At 44.1% G+C, this 21,806-nt stretch overlaps 1 protein-coding gene and 1 long non-coding RNA gene across 2 annotated transcripts in view; one reads left to right on the top strand and one right to left on the bottom strand.

Annotated features, from left to right (window-relative positions):
* The window catches only part of WNT2 (Wnt family member 2), a 43,899-nt gene that overhangs the window by 17,888 nt on the left and 4,205 nt on the right, over positions 1-21,806 (top strand). The window contains exon 4 of the mRNA XM_027539610.1: positions 6,840-7,104. Within this exon, the coding sequence (XP_027395411.1) occupies positions 6,840-7,104 (265 nt within the window). The remainder of the gene's footprint in view (positions 1-6,839; positions 7,105-21,806) is intronic.
* Positions 2,833-6,636, bottom strand: LOC113891501. The gene is made up of 2 exons (XR_003510775.1): positions 6,112-6,636; positions 2,833-4,300 (listed from the first exon to the last, which is right to left on the bottom strand). It is a non-coding gene; the product is annotated as an uncharacterized LOC113891501 (long non-coding RNA).

The following is a 21,806-nucleotide window of genomic DNA, read 5'->3' as shown; positions in this document are numbered from 1 at the left end:
ACTAATTTTTTTAAAACTTCTAAATATATCCTTGTGATATTTCAGAACACCAAGGATAAGAGCAAGTTTCTAGTGCCTTTCATGTAGGGGGTGCGGTGGGGTAGGGGAAGTGAAATGAAAACAGAAATCAGTAGGCAGAGAATCAGCTGCATATCAGATTTCCCATCTGTAACACTAGAAGCCAAAAACCTTGGAGCAATACCTTCAATTTTGAGGGGAATTTATTTTCAACCCAGAATTTTATCACCAGCCAAGCTATTAGTTGAGTGTGAAGACTGAATAAAGACTTCATAATACACAAGGTTCAGAAAATGCATCCTCCATGCACCTTGAAGGAGTTACTCAAAAAGGGGCTGCAGTAAAGAGAAGGAATGAACCAAAAGAAAGAGAGAAAACATGGCATCTGGCAGTGCCGTGTGCTCCTCTAGGAGGGCGTGATCCCAGCTGTGTCCAGGCAAGACTAAGAAGATTCAGGGCCACAGAACCCCCCCAGGAAAGGAGGGGACGTGGTGGCACAGGTGGAATGAGCATTGAGAGTGGAAGACATTGGGTTACAGTAAGTGCACTTAGTAACAAGTAAAGTAAGAAAACACCAAGCTTCAATCTAGCAACATTCTTCGTCCCAGACGTTGTCCAATTGGATCAGAGATTATAAAATGCAGTCCTGGCACAGTCCTTGGTTGTGCGGTTAACTAAGGAGATCAAACCAATCATTCCTAAAGGAAATCAACCCTGAATATTCATTGGAAGGACTGATGCTGAAGCTCCAAAACTTTGGTGAAGAGATGACTCATTGGAAAAGACCCTGATGGGGGGAAAGACTGAAGGCAGGAGGGGAAGGGAGTGACAAAGGACGAGATGGATGGCATCATCCACTCAATGGACATGAGTTTGAGCAAACTGTGGGAGATAGTGAAGGACAGGGAAACCATGGGTTTGCAAAGAGTCAGACACGACTTAGCCACTGAACAACAACAAATATTTATTGTTTTCAGTTTTTAGATTTGATGTTTAGACATACCATGAGACACTTAATTATGGTTATAGAACATTAATGCTCTAATCTTCGTCACCACAAAAGGACAGACCATGCTGATGGAGACTGGGAAGTGGAAGGGGAGGAGAACGGAGGGGGCTGCAAGTATCCTCATCTCATGAGAGAGAGCACTGCTGACTTCAGGAACTAGAAGAGGTGTAAGGATTCTCCTTGAAGCTGGAGACATCATCAGAACCAACCATGATAGAACCATGTCGGGAGTCCGGGGGAGGGTAAAATTAGTGAGGTGTGAATCAAGTTTTCACCCTCACCCATAAGAAGAAGTCTATCAGGGACTATACAGCATTGCTTGGAAGGTAAATAAAGTGACTGGCAGAACTGTCACACTCAGTTGTGCCAGCTGTGCGTGGTGCCCCTCTCCAGAGGGCTCCATTCACTGGCATTCAGGTTTGTTTAGTTATTAAGAGAATTTTCTGGTGGATGTCCATAAAATACCTTGAGGATGGGATTGTGTTTCTCACAAAGCTGGAGGAAAACTAGTACAGACCTTGTTCTACAGACACGTAATGAACCACCACAAGGGCACAATGCGTTAAAAATGACCGCTCTGGGGTTGTGCCAAGCAGACCGGGAGGGGCGAGGTGGAGTGGGCACAGCAGAGAGTTACTGCTTTTTATTCTCTTTGCTGGACTCTAATTTTTTAAAATCATGTGTACATGCTGCTGCTGCTCCTGCTGTTTAGTCGCTCAGTTATGTCCAACTCTTTGTGAGCCCATTGACTGCAGCCTGCCAGGCTCCTCTGTGCATGGGATTTCCCAGGACAACCCACTGGAATGGGTTGCCATTTTCTTCTCCAGGGCATCTTCCCCAATCAGGGCCTCTCCTGCTTAGCAGGTGGATTCTTTACCACTGAGCCACCTGGGAAACCCCATGTGCACATACTTAACTTTAAAATTCAAGAGTAATACATAAAAACAAACACAAAAAGGCCCAGACTGTCTGGCAGTGCCTGGACGTCCCCAGGTCCCCTGCTTCGTTCACTCATTTCTTCACAGTGCAAATAAAAAGTCTGTTGCGGCTCCACAGCTGCCTGCGTGGGAAGCCCCCAGTCCCTCTTCCCGCGCCTCCGGAGACCCCGGAGGAGAATCCTTGTGGCAGGGTCCTGCGCGGAAGCCTGTCCCAAAGCAACGCTAACGCAAAGGGCTGTTTGTGGGAAATTTTCCCTGGAGGTCAGGACATTTTGGAGACATAGGATATGACATAGCTTCTAATTCAGTCCTCAGATATCCCAGTTTCTAGAAATGTAAGACTGGCTCTGCACGTGAATGTCTTACCTGCTCTGGCCGTGGTGCGGACTCCTTTTCTACTCCGCCACCTTCCCTGGTTTGGACGTGACTCAGCCTGGCTGTGTATTAGAAGCACCTGGACCGGAAGTGCCCTCAAGGTGGGCCCCACCCCCTGCCCAGGTTATGGTGTATTCCGCTCCAGGAGAGGTCAGGGTCTCTGTGATGGAGGCAGTCTCCAGATGGATTCTAATGTGTAATCAGGAAGAGAACCACTGCTCTACTCTGCTCTCTCTAGTTGCCAGAGAATAATTCCAAGATTCTTGGTTCGTTTTTCTTTTTAACTTGAGGAGTAGTTTGATTGTTTTTCCCTCTTTCGGATTATGCAGCCCCTCAGACAGCATCCAGATTGTAAATGAACATTCTTTCCCTTCCTTCTCTGTGTATGCACACATATGCAAGCCTTTTAGAAGTGCATCATACAACTTACATTGTTCTGCAGTTTGCTTTTCACTTGATTTCCTTTTATGCCTGTAAGAATGATATTATTAATTAATCAAAAGCCACATCATATTCCTTTATTAAGCACATACCATTGTCTTGCTGACATCATCTGAGTTTTTCCTGATATTTTGCTAATTATGCTGCAGTGAACATCCATATGGGTCTGTATCCTTCAAAGCTTGTGCAAATATTTTCAGAGTATCACCAAAGTCAAAGGATACTATACATTTAAAATTTTGATAAGTATTGCAAAAATGCTATTTTACATGACATATTGATTTAATCTCTCACCAACAGTTTGTTAAAGCATCTCCTTTCCATGCTCTTATCAACACCAAATATCAAATCATTGATTTTTTTTTTTTATTATTATTTGCTAACCTGCTAGGCAAAAGCAAAAAAAGTGTTACACTATTCGAGTTTGCTTTGTCTGACTCCTAGTGAAGTTGAACATCTTTTTATCTTGTTATTACTACTTTGTACTTCTCCTATGAATGAACTGTTTCTTAGATTTTTTATGACAATTAGTTTGGAAGATGCAATGTGATTCCTATTTCCCTCCTTACCTCTTTTTTGCTCTAATAGGTCTATAACATTATCCATTTAATTCTTGATTTAGTCAAAATAGAGGGAAGCAGAATATGCACAATTCAAAATTTGAGAAAAACACAATTTACAGGACTATTTAAAATGCGTTTGTAGAAAGAGCATGGATCTGTGGGCGAAACATATCTGATTCACATTTTTCTAAAGTCTGCCTCTGTCTCACAGGGATGACTCTGGGGATTTGACTTTCCGTGCTGAGCCCTGGTTTCCATAACTGTAGAATGGGAATAATAATCTACTTTGCCTAATCATGGTAATTACATAAGACAATGTGTGGAGCCTGGCACATAGTGCCGTGCTTATTACTATAATGTTGTTATACCATTTGAACATTGGAATTCTTCTAAACTAGGAAGCATTGTTGTGAGCTTCTTACTCTTACATCAGCTACTTTCTAAATGAGGCCACCTAGGCTTAGATCCCCTGCCCTCTGCCTCTCTGATGGAGTGGGTCCTCTTCAAGGTTAAAGATTTGAATGTCAAGTCTGCAAACTCAGTATACAGAAGAGGCAGAGGTAGCCCCCAAGTGTGACTGAGCACTGCTTGGACTGCCTGTTGGGGATGGGACCTGGAGATGCCAGCAAACCCAGTACCAGAGAAGGCGGCTCACTCTCCCCCTGGGTTAATTGTCAGAGTCTGTGATTAAACTCCAATCAAGAACTGATCATGGTTCCAGTGGGAATACTTTCACTTATAAGTAACAGACCCCAGGGAACCTAAAAGATGAGGAAAACTCAGTATTTTGGATCACGAGAAGTCTGGAAGGAGGGCAGGGCCACGGTGGGTTCACTCAAGCAGTTCAGCAACACCCTCTGGAAGCTAGTTCTTCCTGTCTTTCCAGGCTGCTGTCTACAGCCTGTTGCTTGTCCTGCATTGGCTGCTTCATGTCCCAAGGAGGCAGCTGCAAAAAACTGCATCCAGAGACAGAGAAAAAGACATTTATCTCTTTTAAAGAGTGAAGGAACCTTTCCTACAAGCCTCCCAACAGATTATCTGTAACATCATATTGGCCCAAACTATATCACTACATACTCTATGCAAAAAAAAAAAAAAAAATCAGTGGCATAACAGTGCAATTAGTATTAAAGATTTCGGTTGTTGTGGGTCAGAAAGAGTCCAGGCCAGTTCTGAAGCATGTGGCTACCCACACCTGAACAGAAGTTAGAAGGAAGACAGAAGTGGGCGCAGCCACTCAACAGTGAACCACGGTGATCATCAACAGGGTGTCCCACTCCTGCATGTGCTTATAAGAACTCATAAAGTGTATTTTAAATTAATATGCAAACCCTTCAGTTAATCATATACAAATACCAAGTTCTAACTTTGTAACCTGGAAACTTAGTATTAATATTACAAAGGAGAGTAATATATCCCATTATTTTCAAAGACAAGTATTACTTGTGAGTAAATAAGTCAGCTTTTAAAGGAATAAGCTTTGACGAATAAGCGTTCATAGTCAGTTCCCAAACGCTTGGCATGGAGTGAGCTCTGTGTGACTCCATCAAGATCTTTGGACAGAAAGCTCCTGGACAGGTGACCCAAGTGGGGCAGAGGGGGTGGAGTCAAGATGGCCCTCCTAGCGGTGTTTCTCTGGCAGAGGCCTGCTGTCCGGGTCACCTAATAAGTCTCATACCAAACACCCGCCATATAAAGATAGGGGGCAGAGGTGGGGGGCACAAGGGAAGTGTAGTTCCAGAAAAGGAGTCCATTCTGAAACATCCTTTAAAAATGCCCAGAGCCCCGTGACCCGGAGGACCAAACTCAGGACATTTCTCCTTCCTTCTATGTCCTTCCCTCCAAAGCTGGCTTATGCTGAACAGGGCAGACTTCAAATGTAACAGGACCCAGTCATCATGTGGGACAAAGCGGGGAAGGTGTGGTGCTATGGCCTGAGCCAAGAAGGGGGTGCATAACCGTGAAGCCCTCATGCTGTCTCGGCTCCTGCTAGATTGCTTTTGTGGGACTGATCTTCTGGAATGATGAACATTCTGTATGCTTGGTTCTACCATAGCATTGGATGGAAACTGAGTCTGTGCAAGAGGCAAAACCTGGGTAGAGTTACCTGGGGTGAGGCCCTGGGGAGGGACAGGCAGCCTGGAACACTGGTTTCTGTGAGGTGGGGTGTAGGGTGAGCTGGGGTGCTGTGGGGAGCTCTACCCATTTTGTGCTGGAGCCAACCCCCATATCCCCACCAACCCCAACGAAGAACCTCAGAGAGTGGGCAGAGTTCCAACCATCAGCTCCAAGTTCCTAGAAACAGGGCTATCAATGTGTTACCCTAAGAATTTTGTTCCTAGCACTGTCTCAGATAATGTCACCAAGGGGTTTCACTCCCCTGCTGCCTCTGCCTCCCATCCGCACCACCCCTTGGCTTAGACATGCAAATAGAGAGGGCGGAGGCCCTCAGAAGGCAGGTTTCTCATCCTCTGCCCTGAGCCTGAGCTGAGGTCAAAGGCTCAGACTTGGTGAGGTCTCCAGGGTTGGTCTCTCCCATAGCCTCTCTCACTCAGAAATGAGTGTCACAGTGCTCTGGGGAGCTGATGAGGGAGACCCTACTCATCCCACTTGCCTCTATCTCCTCTCTCCAAAAGAACACAGCACGCTCAGCTCTCGCTGAGTTATTCAGAATAACTCAGCCAGAGCTGAGTGATAATCCCCCAAATTTAATGTCAACTTCAGGGTCACCGACTGACTTTCCAGTGTACCCTGACTCTGTCCTTACCAGCTGTGTAAACTTGGACAAGTGCTTTTACAACTCTGTAAGTCTTGCTCCTCAATCATCTGCAAATGAATCCTGTAACACAGGCTTGTGAAGATCAAGGTCATCGAGACAGGGTGCAGAAGCATCAGCACAATGCCTGGACCATGGGAAACACGTCATAAATAGGAATAATCAGTATTATCGGCTTATTGAAAGAAAATGGGCTTAGCAATTATTCATTTGAGTAAGAGGATACATTTTCAACATAGTAAAACTTATTTAGAAAATACTCTAATTCATTCCCTCATTCTTCAAATTGGCTCCACATCCCAGTAAATTCAAATTAGTGAGGCTTTTTTTTATGCCCATAGGGAAGCAGGTTCACAGTCAGGTGCTGGCCCTCACCACCTGCTACAGTCAGGGTAGTGTGCCCAGAGTGACTAGCAAATGACTGCAACATCTCCCAGTCCTGAGTCCCAGGATCCTGGGTCTTCAGTTACTTCTCTTTTCCTTCCCCCACCCCTGCCTTTAAAAAAAAAAATTATTTTATTGCAGCATAGTTAATTTACAATGTGTTAATTTCTACTGCACAGCAAAGTGATGCAGTTATACATATATATGCTTTCTTTTTCATATTTTCTACCATAATGGTTTATGGTCACTTCCTGATTGCTTGGAGGTAAGAAAAGTGGCAGCGTGTGTGTACATTTGAATCTGCCTCCACTGAACTCACCTGTCCTTTCCCACAGGCTGTAAAGAGGTTCTTGAAACAGGAGTGCAAGTGTCATGGCGTGAGCGGTTCCTGTACCCTGAGGACCTGCTGGCTGGCCATGGCTGACTTCAGGAAAACGGGCAATTATCTCTGGAGGAAGTACAATGGGGCCATCCAGGTTGTCATGAACCAGGATGGCACTGGTTTCACTGTGGCTAACAAGAGGTTTAAAAAGCCAACGAAAAATGACCTCGTGTATTTTGAGAATTCTCCAGACTACTGTATCAGGGACCGAGATGCAGGTAAGTTCAAAACACTTTATTCAAAGTACCTAATTCTTCTGAGAATCAGCACTCCTCAATTTAAGTGCAGTACTGTATTTTCCACCTGCCAGTCCTCTAAGTGCAGCCTGCTGTCTTCAGGTTCAAAGCTCAGGTTCTTCAGCATTCATATTTTAAGTGCACAGAAAGCTTTCCTAAGCAACTGGAGAAATTCACTGATAATGTGCAGATTCTGGAGAAATGGAACCCAACAAGAATGTACGTGGCAAAAAGTCAAAATGTGCAGATTAGCAAAAGTCCTCAGCCTGGGCAGAACTCTAACTGGTGGGTTCACGTCCACTACGTATAGAAGCCCAGCATCTTCCCTGTGATTTGACGCTCAGGGGAGGACAGCTTTGCAGTATATCTGCCCCTTTAAGTCCCACCTTTGTGATTATGGAAGAGGGTCCCACGGCTTTAGAGTTAGCCTGTTCTGAAATCCTCCATACTTCACACTCCCTTGCTCTTTCCAAAATGCTCTGAAGTTGCCAACTACTTGAAAGCAGGAATTCATCCCCACTGGCTCAGCTGTCGGAGAGCAGTGGATGAGGGCTGCCTAAGAGGCACTTCGTTTATTAAAGCCACACCCTTCCCTTGCTGACGGCACCTTCCCTGTCCTGAACTCACTCAGAGGGCAGGTCCATCAGCCTCAGTACAGCAGTTGCCACCTGTGGGCTTTACACATGTGCTTTTCTCCACCTCTTGCCCCTCCTGGTCAGCCGTGAACTCCGGGCTTAGCACAAAATCCATGCAAAGACTTTGATACAGAGTAAGAATGAGCACTATGTCTCAGTGGAGAGGAGGTGATGGGGAGCCCACAGCCAACTTATCTCAAGCCAACTTCTCAGGCTTAGTAGAAAGCAAGGGAATTCATTACCAGGAAAAACATCCTCAAATTCAAATTCTGAATTTGTTTTTCATTCCAAAGTAATTGCAAAGGAAACAGTAAAACAGAGCAGACGTCAGCAGCTCCTATCACAGGTCTGAGCAGGATTGTCAGGGGATGTCACAAAAAGTCCAGAGCCTCTTCTTTGTCCCCGAGTGGTTGAATTGCCTTCATGGTTTGATGAGCTGGTTCTTTGCAGCCCTGGAGCACGTTTGGACATGCAGCCCCTGGATTAATAACTGCTGAGCGAAAGGGCCAGATGCTGTGCCCTGCTGCATTCCTCACGTGCTTTGCGACCTCTAACAAGTCATCCTACCTGTCAAGCCAAAGTTTCCACCCAATCCCCAAGAAACTTGTGTTTTGGTACAGGAGGGTCCCAGAGGTGTGGGTTCCTTTGTGCTGTTAACTAGCTGCTTAACTTCAGACTGCTCAGACAAGCATGGGGCTGATGACATCAGGATCACTTTAGGAACAATGTACTGACTCCTGTGTGCCAGGTACTGCTCTAAGACCATTGCACACATGGTCTTATTTAATCCTTAGAACCACCCTATGACATCAGTGCACTGGAACTGATTATTGAAGAAAAAAGACAAAAATGATTAAGAATAGGGTGGCTCCTAGTTGATCAACATCAACCAGGAACCAAATTCACCTCTTATATTTTTGAGATCAGTTAAGCACCCTGGATATCACTGTCCCTATTGTACAGATGAGAAAGTGAGTAACCAGCTCAAGATCTGGCTGGTCTTGGAGGGGATCAATGTCCAGTTGTCTGACCCCATGGCCTGTGCTCCTAGCCCAGACATTACAGCTTGCCCCTGTCTTTCTCCCAGGGCATGTATGTGAAAGGACGGGTGAAGCATGAACCTCATGTCAAACATAAGAGGACCTGCTTCCCCTGGACATCTTTTCTGGTTTTTTGAATTGAAGCAGTTTGCACAGTGAAGCAGTTATGCATGATGACCATTTAACTGCTACAGATAGATAGAAAGACCTTACTTTCTCTTCACAATGGGGAGATTCTGAATTGAATCCCTGCTGCCTCTTCAGGATACTAAGTTATTCTTGCATACTTTGCTTTTTATACTCCCATATATTAGAACATGATTCTGTTTCTTGACCCTAAAATAGCAAACACATTTGCAGTACCCACCACATATTAGGGCTTGATCCATATTCTCTCATTGAGTAAGGTGGGATGTTATTATCCCACTTCATGGGAGGGGAAACTGAGGCTCAGACAGGTTATGGATTTTTCCCAAGGACGCTAATGGGTAAGAGGCAGAGCAGGGACTTGAATCCAAGTCCTTCCATCTTTGTAACTATTTCACTCTGCCTCCAAATGCACCAGCCACAAGGTCTACTGCTGCGGGTCCAGACTTTCTGAGGGAGGTTATATAATTTATTCACTCTCTGACTTTATTTCCCTTCTATTTTAGGCTTATTTTAGCTTCTCTGACTTAAAAAGATTTGAATTTGGTTCTGGGTTGGTCTTGATTTACCAGGAGCCACCTTGTTATTTTTTTTAAGTAGCCAGTTCCATTGTTTTAGATCAGATTTCCACTAAGATTCCTAGATTATTCATAAATTGAACTATACTTAAGGCCTTTTCATTTTAGCTAAGCCTAGAAAAATGCCAAAGTCATCTATGAAAACTTGCAATATTTCTTTTTAGTTCTGTTGACCGTCAGATGACTGTTTTAGTGAAAATATGATTTAGGGTGTTTGATATTATGTGGAGAAATTTTGGATTGCTGACAGTATTTTTTCATTGTTCATATCTGGACAAATAACACTTACAAATAACACATATATGAGATGCAGATTTTCTCTGAGACAGCCTCCTTTAACCCAAACAGCTGCTGAGGGCCTTGCCCTGGTCTGTATAGAGATGAGACTTTCTCCAGGCTACTTTCTTCTAGAGACTTCTGTGGTATGTACTCTGAAAAGTCGGTCAAAGTGTGTAGTTCTGAATCTTCCTGGAGTGGCTCCCAACTTTTGATTGTGCAGGCAGTGAGATATGACAGAGTCTGAGAACTGTGAGAAGGGGAGATTCCTGAATCTAACTCAGTGGCATTCCTTCTCTGGGCTCCCCGCCTTCATCTGGGTCAGTACTAACATTCTCTGCTGTACATTTTAAGAAGCACTCACAGTTAACGAGTCAGGACACCACTGAGAGAGTCTCTCCACATGATTGCACGACATCAGACCTGCTTTATGGTAAATGGAACATGTTCGAAATGAGTTGATGTTGTTCAGTTGCTAAGTCATGTCTGACTCTGAGACACCATGGACTGCACAAACCAGCTTCCCTGTCCTTAGAAATGGGTTACCATCAGAGTTATCCAGGCTCCAAAGTAAGTCAGAAGTTTTCAGTAAAATTTAAATCAAAAATATTTGTGTGTGTGTGTATATATATATATATATGCATTTGTGTGTGTGTGTGTGTGTATATATATATATATATATATATTCACTCTTAAAATTGACACTAACTTTTCCCTTGATTTCATCACAAACTACCCACTCTGCTGTACTGTGGTCATTTTATCTTGCTTTTTTAAAAAAAATATCATGTACATTTAATATTCAACTGATTGGACAACTTCCCTTCGTCAGCACTTAGAAAAGCAATGGTGGTGAGAAGACTGAATATTGTCAAGTCATAGGTATTTGGAATTGGCAGACTTTACTCTTGCTAGTTAGCGGCTTCTTCCTGTTCAAATCCACTCATAATCTGACTGATGTGAGCTGGCTTGTTTTGTCATTTCAATTTGTGAAGTGGATAAAGTCTGTAGGTCTAGTCCACTATTTTCCAAAGTGAGGACTTCTTCAGAGACCTGTTGGATCAGAATCTCGGGGTTTTTTTCATGAGATTCTGTATGCTTTTCACACTCAAGCACATCAAAGTCTGAAAAATCCATAGGGTTTCCCTGGTAGCTAAGATGGCAAAGAATCTGCCTGCAATGAGGGAGACCCAGGTTTGATAAATGAGTCGGGAAGATCCCTTGGAGAAGGGTATGGTTACCCGCTCTAGTATTCTGGCCTGGATTCCATGGACAGAGAAGCCTGGCTGGCTACAGTCCATAAAGTTGCAAAGAATTAGACACAACCGAGCAACTAACACTGTCACTTCACTTTTCAGGGAATCCACAATTCCCTGATTTTCTATAAGTATCAGGTACAAAGAAATCTTACTGAGAGATTTTTTGTTGTTGTTAAATATCTGATCTCTTACAAAGGAAAAAGAAGTTTTTCTATTTGAAAAGCTCTAAAAAAATGTCACTCAAAAATATCCCTGCCCTGACTTACACAGTATAAGAGGATGTTCTTTCACATTAAGGCAGTTTTTGGGACCCTCTTTTACTGGGAAGAACACTCTGAAATGATTTCATCCATCAAAGCTTCGCTTGGAATTAGCTTGACGGAGATCATCGAGTCAGCTCTTTAGTGAAGGCCTGAAACAATGATATCAGGACTAGTGGATTTTGGTGAGAATTACAGAAGGGTGAGTCAAGACCCTAGGGTATTCTGTCTGAAGACAGACCCAAACCTCAGGTTGGAAAGGTAATGGGAACTTTGGGTGAACTCCTACTGAGAGTCAGGCCTTGGACTGCAAGCCTTGTGTGCATTTTCTCTAAATCTTCACAGCACTTACCTCTATTTATAGAGAAGGAAACTGAGCCTCTGAAAAGTTAACTTGTCCAAGATTTTGTGGCCTGTAAGTGGTAAACAAAACAAAATAAATAAAATCAAAACAAAATTCTATACTTTTCTTACCTTACTTCCTGAAACTTGAGAGTAGCGACTGGGGGGCTGTGTAATAAAAAGGCAGCATGAGGACATAGAACATAACAGAATGAGGTGCCCGCAGAGCAGGGAGCTGGGAGGTGGGGAAACTTCAACCGCATTCAGCTTAGACTGCCTAGAAGCCCCATTCAATTACAAGCCCTTTCAGATTTGGAGGGTGTTAATGTCTTCAATTGCTCCTAAGAAATGATAAGCTCGAAAACCTGTAAAGGAGGATTTTCTTATGGCAACAATAATGACAAAAGACATTTTTTACCCCCCAGTCTTCCACTGAAGAAGCTGAGTGCTCTGATGCTCAACTATAAATACTTCCTAGAGATTCGGAGAGCAGGTTCAGCTGTGTGATGCTGTGCATGTGACATTTTGCAGACTGAACTGGAGACCAGATCTAGGAACTGGGCTTTCGGGGATGGGTGGTTGTGTGGTTATCTCCTCTGGTATTGCCCCTGGCATCTGTAAATCAAAGAAGCCCTTAAGTTAGAGATAGGTGCATCTCTGGCTAAAGAATGCCGCTGTCTCTCCAGAGAAGGCCTGCACCTAATCACAGACCACTTGCACTGCTTATTCTGTAAAAACCCTGACCTGGGCCAGAGGTCACCACGAGGTCTCCTCCCCCACTGTAGAAAACAAGCAATCCTCCTGTCAAGTTCAGAAAGCAAGTGGAGTTCACCAGTTGTTTAACTTGTTACTGAAAGCCTGAGACAGGTTTGCCTTGCTGTCTAGAAGTAGAACCTTCCTATAAAGACTTTCATAAGCCGAAACGGCCAAAAGCGAAGAAGTGATTGCCTTAGAACACATCTTGCTAACAGATGCACGAAGCCCATGGAGATAAAGCATGGACACTCCCAAACTCAGTTCCGCGTGATGGCGCCTTGATACGGAGATGCTGAGTGCAGGTCCCAGGGAAGGAGCTGAGCAGGGCACCCGGAGCAGCAAAAACCACTCTTGCTGCTCCGGGTGGGTGCTGCCTCTGTACCCGCTTGCTCCAAAAACAAAGGCTCGGTGCTACTTTCACTGTTCGCCTTTTTCGGTAAAGCAAAAATTCTCTTGGGATTTCTTCTGGTTAGCAAAAACCGGTACTGATGTAGGACTTTCTGCAAAGTGAAATGCATAAAGTGAACTTCCTCAGAAATCAGAGAACAGCTTTACCTGCCTGACAGCTGCAGGCTGTGAACGATGTGAGTTCTTGGGTATCATGGTTCTTCCCACATAAATCATATTAGCAAACAGCTCAATACCTATGGGAACACAACCCCAACCAAGGCTTACCCAGTCTGGTGTTCTAGACCTACACCGTGGTGTGACTAGCTTGCAGAACCTCTGAACTCTGTGGTTATGACCTGATAAAAAAAAAAAAGAGAATACCATGTCAGCCAATAGCAGTGGGTGGACCTTATTTTGATCCGAAATGTACAATTCCCACCAGGATATCTGAGGTTCCTCATCTCTTCATGGAACAAATATTTATTAAGCCCCTTCTATATGCCAGAAACTACGATAAGCCCCAGGAATGCAAAAATGAGGTAGTCAGAATTGGTCTTTGCCCTCATGGCTTCATAGGCCTCCCCATCCTTGTGGATGACCCAGGTGGGTGGCAGGCAGGGGACACAGGCTAGGTGCTAGGAAACCCTACCTGGGCCAAAATGTGATTTTCTTAGGTTTCAGTTCTCATTCCACTGCTCTATTATGAGGTTCTACCTTACATTTGTCACTTTGGAAATTAATAAGTTTTTTATCCCTTTCTATGTTAAGCTTTATTGTAGAAATTTCATGATATCTAAAAAGTGCTAAGACAGCTAGAATAGGCGAGAATGATATGAAAATATATTGGTGAGGTTTTTAAGTCACCATTTTCACAGTAATTGTTGATTGATTATCTTATATAATGTATATCAATATTATTTGCTGGACCCTCAAATTCCTGGTGGCATATAATGCAGATAGCCTATCCCTCCTTCTTATAACACTATTTCCTTGACCTCTGTAACACCACAGTCTCCTGATTTTCCTCCTGACCTGAAATTGGTCTTTCTCAATTTCAGTTGTTAGTGTCTCCTTGTCTACTTCTAAACCTTGAAGATCTTCAGGGCCCGATCTAGTCTCTTCTCACTGGTTCCTCTGCATTTTCTCTCTGGGTGCGCTCCTCCACTGATACGGTTCTAACTGCTATCTCAGGCCTCGTCTGTGTCCTCTCCTCTCTCTTCGTTCTGTATTCAACCCCCTGCTTAACAGCTCCAGCATGCTCATGTTTTTATCAACCTACTTCTGTTAGAAATTGAGCTCTAGATTTGTCCCATTCCCCAAACATGTTTTCCCCAGGTTTCCCCTTCTCAGAAAATGGCATGACTGTCCACGCCATCGGTCAAGCCATAAACCCACACATCCTTTGTCACACTGCTTTCTCACTTCCACATCCGGTCCATCACCATGTCCTCTTAAAATGTTCAGAGGATCTATCACAGAAAGCCTTCTTTTTTCATTCCTAGAATGTGCCAGAAGTTTTTGTTTGTTTAAATATTTGTTCACTACCTGTCTGTCCCACTGGATTCTGACTCCATGATGGCAGGAACTATTAATATATCTGTCTATTCACCACTGAATCCCTGGCACCTAGTACATAAACATGTGTTGAACTAAACTGAATGGCAAGTTATAAACAACATAAAATATGTTCATCATATTAGCTGGATACTTATGTTGGTGCAGTGTCTAGCTTAAAGATAATTTGGTTTTTTTTCAGCATGTCTTCATTCATCACTGATTATTTTATAACACACAGCCTATGAAAATTCCCATTTAATCATAAGTGTTAAATGGAATTTTTCCTCATATTCAAGTGCATTAGTGGGGCATTTACAGAGCCTAAGATGCTTCTGGCTACCCATTTCCTTAGATGAGATAAAAGGTCTTAAATAAAGGCAACAGCAGACTCTGTATGTTACTTTTAGCTGCCACCAAATACTCAGTTCTTTTACTCTTTGGGGGGCCTTTTTCATTTACTGTTATCAGTGGGATTACAGGCTAGTTCATCAGATTTCATTGTTAACATACCAAAATACCTTTTACAGCCAATGCTATTTTATAGTATAGACATGACCTGTAAATCTGCATTTCCTTTTAGAATACAAGCTTGCTAGAATTACATTTTAGGATACACTAAAAAGTACCCTGATTTGACACTGACAATTAGATTGAATTTGTGAAGATTTTTTAAAAAGATTTTTTTATTTCAAAAAAAAAAAAGAAAATATAATTTTCTTATTTCTAAGTCTTTGACATAACTACTAACAACAAAGAATTTATCAAATAGATATTCTTTACTTTTTTGGAAATAGGAAAAAAAATGTTTCTAATTACTGTATTAATGTGTGATTATTTCTAATTACTATATTAATGTGTTACAAATAAAAGAATGTTAAAGTACTTTAAAATAATGTATCTGCATACTTCTTTTAAGCTTTCCCCATGAAACTTATTTTGTGCTGCTGTGGTAAATCTCTTCTTAAAATTTGCAAATTTCATATGCCTATGAATTTGCAAATTTCATATAATAAAGAGCCCTGCATTATAGATTAGGAGATGGATGCTGCCTATGATTATTTCTACTGATTACTAATTGGGTAGTATTGGACAAATTCACTTCTCTGGATCTCTTAAGATATGTATCTCACTTAGAAATTCCTAAGGTTCCTATGACTCAATCTACGAATGAATAGTTTATTAATTAATCTTACTCTAAGTTTGCAATAGCAGAGCCTGAATCTGATGCCACAGACTCTCCTGTCATTTTTAATTTCTATCATTTAAAAATGTGCTACATTTTTTGTATATGTTCTCTTTATATATCAAGTGAGATATTTCAAATAAAAACCAGGCTCTCAGCTCCTCTGTCCTCACCACAGTGCCCCTGGGTGAGCCCTTCCTGGAGAAGTATGCCCCTGTTTGGCAAGGGAAGGTTGATATTAATTTGTAAGAAATTGATTTTAGTACTTAATAAATCAGGAAGTATGTGTTTACCATCTGAGTAATATGAGACCTACTGCAGTCCTTAGGGAACAAGATGTATGAGAAATCACCAAACATTTCAAAACAGTGTATGAGCCCTACAGCCTGATGTGCTAACATTACAGGACTTGGGGAGATGGTCCAGGTGAGCTTGGAGCGGACAGAGAGTGCTTGATGTAAGGTGCTGAAGTAGGCCCTGAGTCTTGAGGGGTGGGAAGACTTTCAGTCTAAAGGAGTGAGGGGAAAGTCCCGCGCGGCAGGTGAGGGTAACTCTCTAACAGTCTACATGGCTGTGACATCAGAAAGTCACTTCAGTAGGACAGTGAGGAGTCAGCTTGATGAGGGTGTGGGTGGAGGGTGTTGGGAAATAAACTTGGCTTAGGCTAGTTAGCGCCAGATAAAACCTTGAAGAGTCTGACTCAACAACTTTAATTCTAGGATAGGATTCGCTAATTTAATGGGACGCTCTTTCCTGTGCCAGTCAAACCTTTCCTAGTGATTATGAGAATGCTGAATAAAATGCCTTGAGATAAGTGGAGAGACATTGTCCCGGCTGTAGCTTTACGATCCTTGATGCAAGGAAGGGGGAAGCCTTCCAAGCAGATGAATGTGCGGCCTCTAACATGTGCTCTTTAACATTCTTTTCTTCCCTCGATAAATCTGTGTTGTGAATGACAACATGTAAGTCAGCCAGAGGAGAAACAGCCTATTGGATGACGGGCTTAAGTGAATCTTGCTTTATGCCCTAATGGTCAACATATGGGCTTCTGTCAGCCTGGAGGGCAGGAATTTCCAGAGATACAGACCCATCCAGAGAGAGATAGAGAAAGCGCCCTTCCTCCAGGTCCCTGAGGTGTGGGTCTGGGAACTATTAGCACAAGCCCCCCATCCTCCTCTGCTGTCAGGAAGATGCATGTCAGTGGAGACAGAAGTGTTTCTGCGCTGGGAACCCTGACTCCATTATTAATTTTATAGCTCTGGGGATGGCATGCTTGATTCCGTAATGTTCCCTCAGCCTTGCTCCACCGAAGGTGTGTTATGTGGTCCCAAACTTACACAATATAGAAGCTCCAATTCTTTATCCTTTTTCCCTCATGGGTTTGTGAGCTCTTGTGTGGGTCAGGATGAGGACAACACCTGTGGGAGGAGAGAGGTGGATCTGGCTGGAACCTGCACCCTCCCATGGTTGTAGACAGCCTGGATCTCCCGGACACTGACTCCAGGCAGATGGTCTGACTACGGCGTAGTGTGAAGACAATGGGTCTGCTGGGCCTGCGTCTGCACCACTCTGGGCACTGGGATCTGTACCCAGCAGGCCACACATCTGGGCATATTTCACAAACCTAAAGCAAAGGGAAGTCAGGGAAAAGAGTTTCCAACTTGGCACTTCTGTTCAGTGAACTGAGTAAATCAAAGTGTAGTAAGAAATAACACTATAAAGCAATGTAAATAATATTTTAAATAAGCATATCAAATCTGAAGCATCTAAATATATGTTTATCCTTTTAGCATATCAATTTGGGAGGCTGATATTAGGGCCATTACTCAAAAACATTTTTAAAATTTCTCCTTTGAAGGATTTTTAGAGCCAGCCACACAGGCTGTTGTAGACTTGGTATGATGCAAATATGTGACCAATTTGGCATTTGGAAATGGCACAGAGAATCTCAGAATGAAGTCTGAGAAGAGTTAGGTAAGTGATCAAGTGATGCCATTTCATTTTAGTGAGAGGCAAGCTGGTGCTGTGTGTGCCGTCCCGTGCTCAGCCACTTCAGTCCCTTCTGACTCTTGGAGCGAAGCCCTCCAGGCTCCTTTGTGGGACTCTCCAGGCAAGAATACTGGAGTGGGTTGTCATGCCCTCCTCCAGGGGATCTTCTGGACCCAGAGATCGAACCCGTGTCTCCTGCGTCTCCTGTATCGCAGGTGGATTCTTTACCATTGACCCACCAGGGAAGCCCAGTTGATGATACAGGCTTTTCTAAACCAGAGAATTCAGCGTAGAGACGCTCCTCCCAGAGTCTCAGTCACATCAGTGATGTACATTAGAACCCCCTTGAGGGCACACATGTTTTAGAGATGTATACCCTGCTATTACAAAGTAATCAGTCTGTCTAGTTCCTCAAAAAGGTGACAGGAATTCAACAGGAATATTATAAAGGAAGAATGCAGCATAAGCTATAAGTACCATGCTAACCAGCCTTCTTTACTTTCTTACATAACTATATGTCTTAATTGTCAATGACATATAATGTGCTGGAGAAAGAGTTCCCCTCCAAAAGAGCTATATGTCAGGACCTTTGCAAGTTCATCAGTTGATAAAATAATGAAGGGAGAGAGCAGGAAATAGGTAGAAGCACTGATTACATACTGTTACACATGAGCCAGCTTTCTGGGGCCTATTTCCTATTTTCTGGTGGGACATGAGGCCCAATCACAAGGTCCAGACCTCCATCTCTGGGCTTGGATACACCTTCTCCAAATTCTGACCCCACCACCTGCTTGCCATGTGATCACTTAACCTCCCTGACCTTCTCTTTCCTCATTTCCAAAACAGTGATGATAATTGTACCTACTTTGTAAGTACTTATGAGTATTAAGTGAGATAATGCAGGCAAAGGCTTATCACAGGGCCTGGCCTGTAAAAGTTAAATATTGGCCCCAGTTATGAACAAAAAGAAGAGAAAGAGGATAAGAAAAAATGTAGAGGGGGAAAAAAAAGAAAGAAGAAAAGGGGTAAAAGAGAGGAGAAAAGAAAGGATGGATGAACTTCAGCTCTATCTGGCTTTGAAAATGTAAAAACCGGCCCTTTTGGGCTTAAATCTGGTAGCGTAGCTGGTTTTATTTGTGGCCCAGGCAGGGGTCATCAGATCATGTAATGAGTGACTCATTATTTAATAAGTTGGTATATAATTTAGAATAAAAGTCTAAAATATATGTCCCAAATATTCAGAACTAAACAAGGAGTCAGATCATATAACTCAGTGACTCCTTTTCATACACATGAGCTCACTCTCCCACACACACATGCACAAATGCATAGTCTTGATTCTTTCTAAGGATGATGGTGATGGTGATGTTTTCTGTCTTGAAAGAGTAATGGGAGGTCCCGAAGACAATAGAGGCCTACTGCTGTCAATCATACTAAGTCCTTATTCTAATTTTGATACAGGAAAACAATACCAACAAGTTTTATATAGCTCTGCACTCTGGCAAATGCTCTCTTCAGGGTTTTGATGACATAGCTCTGTTGTTATTCAGTCACTAAGTCACGTGTGACTTTGCAACCCCATGGACTGCAGCACTCCAGGTTTCCCTGTCCTCCACTATTGCCTGAAGTTTGCTCAAACTTACGTCCATTGAGCGGAGAAGGCGATGGCACCCCACTCCAGTACTCTTGCCAGGAAAATCCCATGGCTGGAGGAGCCTGGTAGGCTGCAGTCCATGGGGTCGCTAAGAGTCACGACTGAGCGACTTCACTTTCACTTTTCACTCTCATGCATTGGAGAAGGAAATGGCAACCCACTCCAGTGTTCTTGCCTGGAGAATCCCAGGGACGGGGAGCCTGGTGGGCTGCCGTCTACGGGGTCGCACAGAGTCGGACACAACTGAAGCGACTTAGCAGCAGCAGCAGCAGCTTGTCCATTGAGTCAGTGATGTCCTCCAATCATATCTTCTGCCCAAATTACAGCAAGTGTCAGAACTTCCCTTCCTCCCTACAGTCTTCAGATCTAATGAGATCCAAAGCCCAAAGCAGAGCGGTTGGCAGTCTGTTGCTAGGCGGCTCCGCCTTCCCCTCAGCCGGCCTGTCCTGGTGCTGCTCATCCCCCAGAAGGTCTGTGGCCGCTCCGGGCTGCAACCTCACAGCACTCTCACATCAGCAACTCTCAACCTTCTGTTCAGAGTCTCAGTGTTTTCCAGCATTCTGTAGCTAAACACTGAACTGCTGAGACAACTCAGTGCCAGAGTCTCTGTGTCTTTTTCTGAAACCACTTCTGAGTTTAGCTCTTGCCGGTGGCCATCGCTCTGTCTGCTCCTCTCAGAGTTTGGACGATGTGGAGATTCCTTCACTGAGTAGCCGTCTGTCCAGATGGAGTCTAGTCCAGTTGCTGCATTTGGGGAACAAAGCCCACCAGGGCCATTACTCAAGGCTGAGCTAGACCACCAGCGTAGACCCCCTTATGCTCGCAAGCCACCAGGGGACGACCACCGCGTGTGATGTCAGTAAAAGGCCACAGTCTGATTCAGGAAGGAGACATTTTGTCTCTCTGTCCTGGCCTCTGTGCCCCACAACCCCAAAGTGGGTAAAGAATTCGAACTGCATTTTAATGGATTTATATTCTGATAACAGCATATCAGCAGAAGTGAGGAATGTTTATCAGTGTGCAGGGCTTATGAACAAAACACAAAAAAGGTAAAAATTCTGAGTCTCCTGTGGACGGCAGGTGAGAACACTTTTCACACCTACTAGGGGTCTCGTTCACACCCCGGGCTTCAGTTGCCATTCAGCAAAAGATGTCCTAATCCGTGTCTCCATCCTGACCTCTCTCCTGAGTCCCAGAGGATTTTTAGTGACCATTCCTACCTGGATGGGCCACATTCACAGCCAACTCGACATGCTGCAAACTAAGCCCGTTATCTCTCCTCAAAGCCTGCCCATCCCAGGTGTTCCCCACCTCTGAGAAACCCTCTCACCTGTTGGTCCAGTCAGCCCGCACATCCTGAGATGCTCCTCCTCAGCATCTCTCGAGTCTGTTAGCCTCTCCCATTCACACACCATTGTCTCCGTCCAAGCCACATCATGTCCTGCCCAGAGTTTCATTGGTTTCTAACTTGTCTCCTGGCCTTCACCCTGGCCCCCTGCAATCCAGTCACCCCTGGTGATTCTTCTGAAATGCAAATCAGATCACGTCACCCTTTTAGGGAGCACCCACTGCCCTTGGCTAACATGCAAACCCCTGAGCCTGAGACACAAGGCCTTTCCCAGGCAGCTTCTGCCCACCTGACTGGCTCATCTCCGGCCACTGCCGTTTGAGCGCTACCTTCTCACCGAAGTGAACACCCTTCTGCTCCTCACACATTTCCACGTCTTTGCACATGTGGCTCAGCTGCTGCTTCCTCTGCCTCCTCTTCCTCTTCCCCTTTCTCTTTTCTCATACCGCAAAGTGCATGTATCCCACATGTACAGCTCAGTGAATTCTCAAAGAAGCACCTCTGGGTATTAATAATATGTGCCCAGATCAGGAACTTGAAGAGAATAGTATTCTGGAAGTCTCCTTTGCGCCTCTTTTCACCACAACCCACCAAAAGACGTGACTACCCTGACCTCTAATAGCATAGTTTCCCCATTTGCACTTTATATAACGAGCACCCACGCACGGTGCATCAGATGCGTGCTGCTGCACAACAAACTGCCAATCAACCTGCCGGCCTGAAGTCGCCCTGAAGTCCCGTCTTCAGCCTCATCACTTCTTTTTTTATTAGTATTTTCTCTTTCTGAATGTACTCTTTGGCTGCACTGGGTCTAGTTGTGCCATGTGGGATCTCTATTGTGGCACACAAGCTCTTGGCTGCAGCATGTGAGATCTGGTTCCCAGGCCCCCTGCACTGGGAGCACAGAGTCTTAGCCGCTGGTCCACCAGGGAACTCCAGGCACACCGCTCCTTTCACTTCATCATCAAGCTTCTCGGTCCCCACCCGGCCTTTCCTCCCCACTGTGCCCTCGCATATTGCCCCAGAGGCAGCTCTCATTAAAGCACACTAGTTGCCTCCCTTATTGTTGAACCGAATGAACAGTTTTCAGTCTTTTCCTACTTGACACATTATCACCCCCTACAACTCGTCCTTTAATCCAGTGAGTCACCAAGACCCAGTGATCCTTCCCCTTTAACACCTCATGCATTTGTCTTCTGCCCCCACTCATTATCTCTTGCCTGGACTGATCCAAAGGACTCAAGACACCACCCTGCCCCAAGCCACTCTT

This window comes from Bos indicus x Bos taurus, chromosome 4, assembly GCF_003369695.1.
Source record: "Bos indicus x Bos taurus breed Angus x Brahman F1 hybrid chromosome 4, Bos_hybrid_MaternalHap_v2.0, whole genome shotgun sequence".
Classification (NCBI taxonomy): Eukaryota; Metazoa; Chordata; class Mammalia; order Artiodactyla; family Bovidae; genus Bos; species Bos indicus x Bos taurus.
The sequence above is the reverse complement of the archived record's forward strand: the minus strand, read 5'-3'. Positions and strand labels throughout refer to the sequence as shown.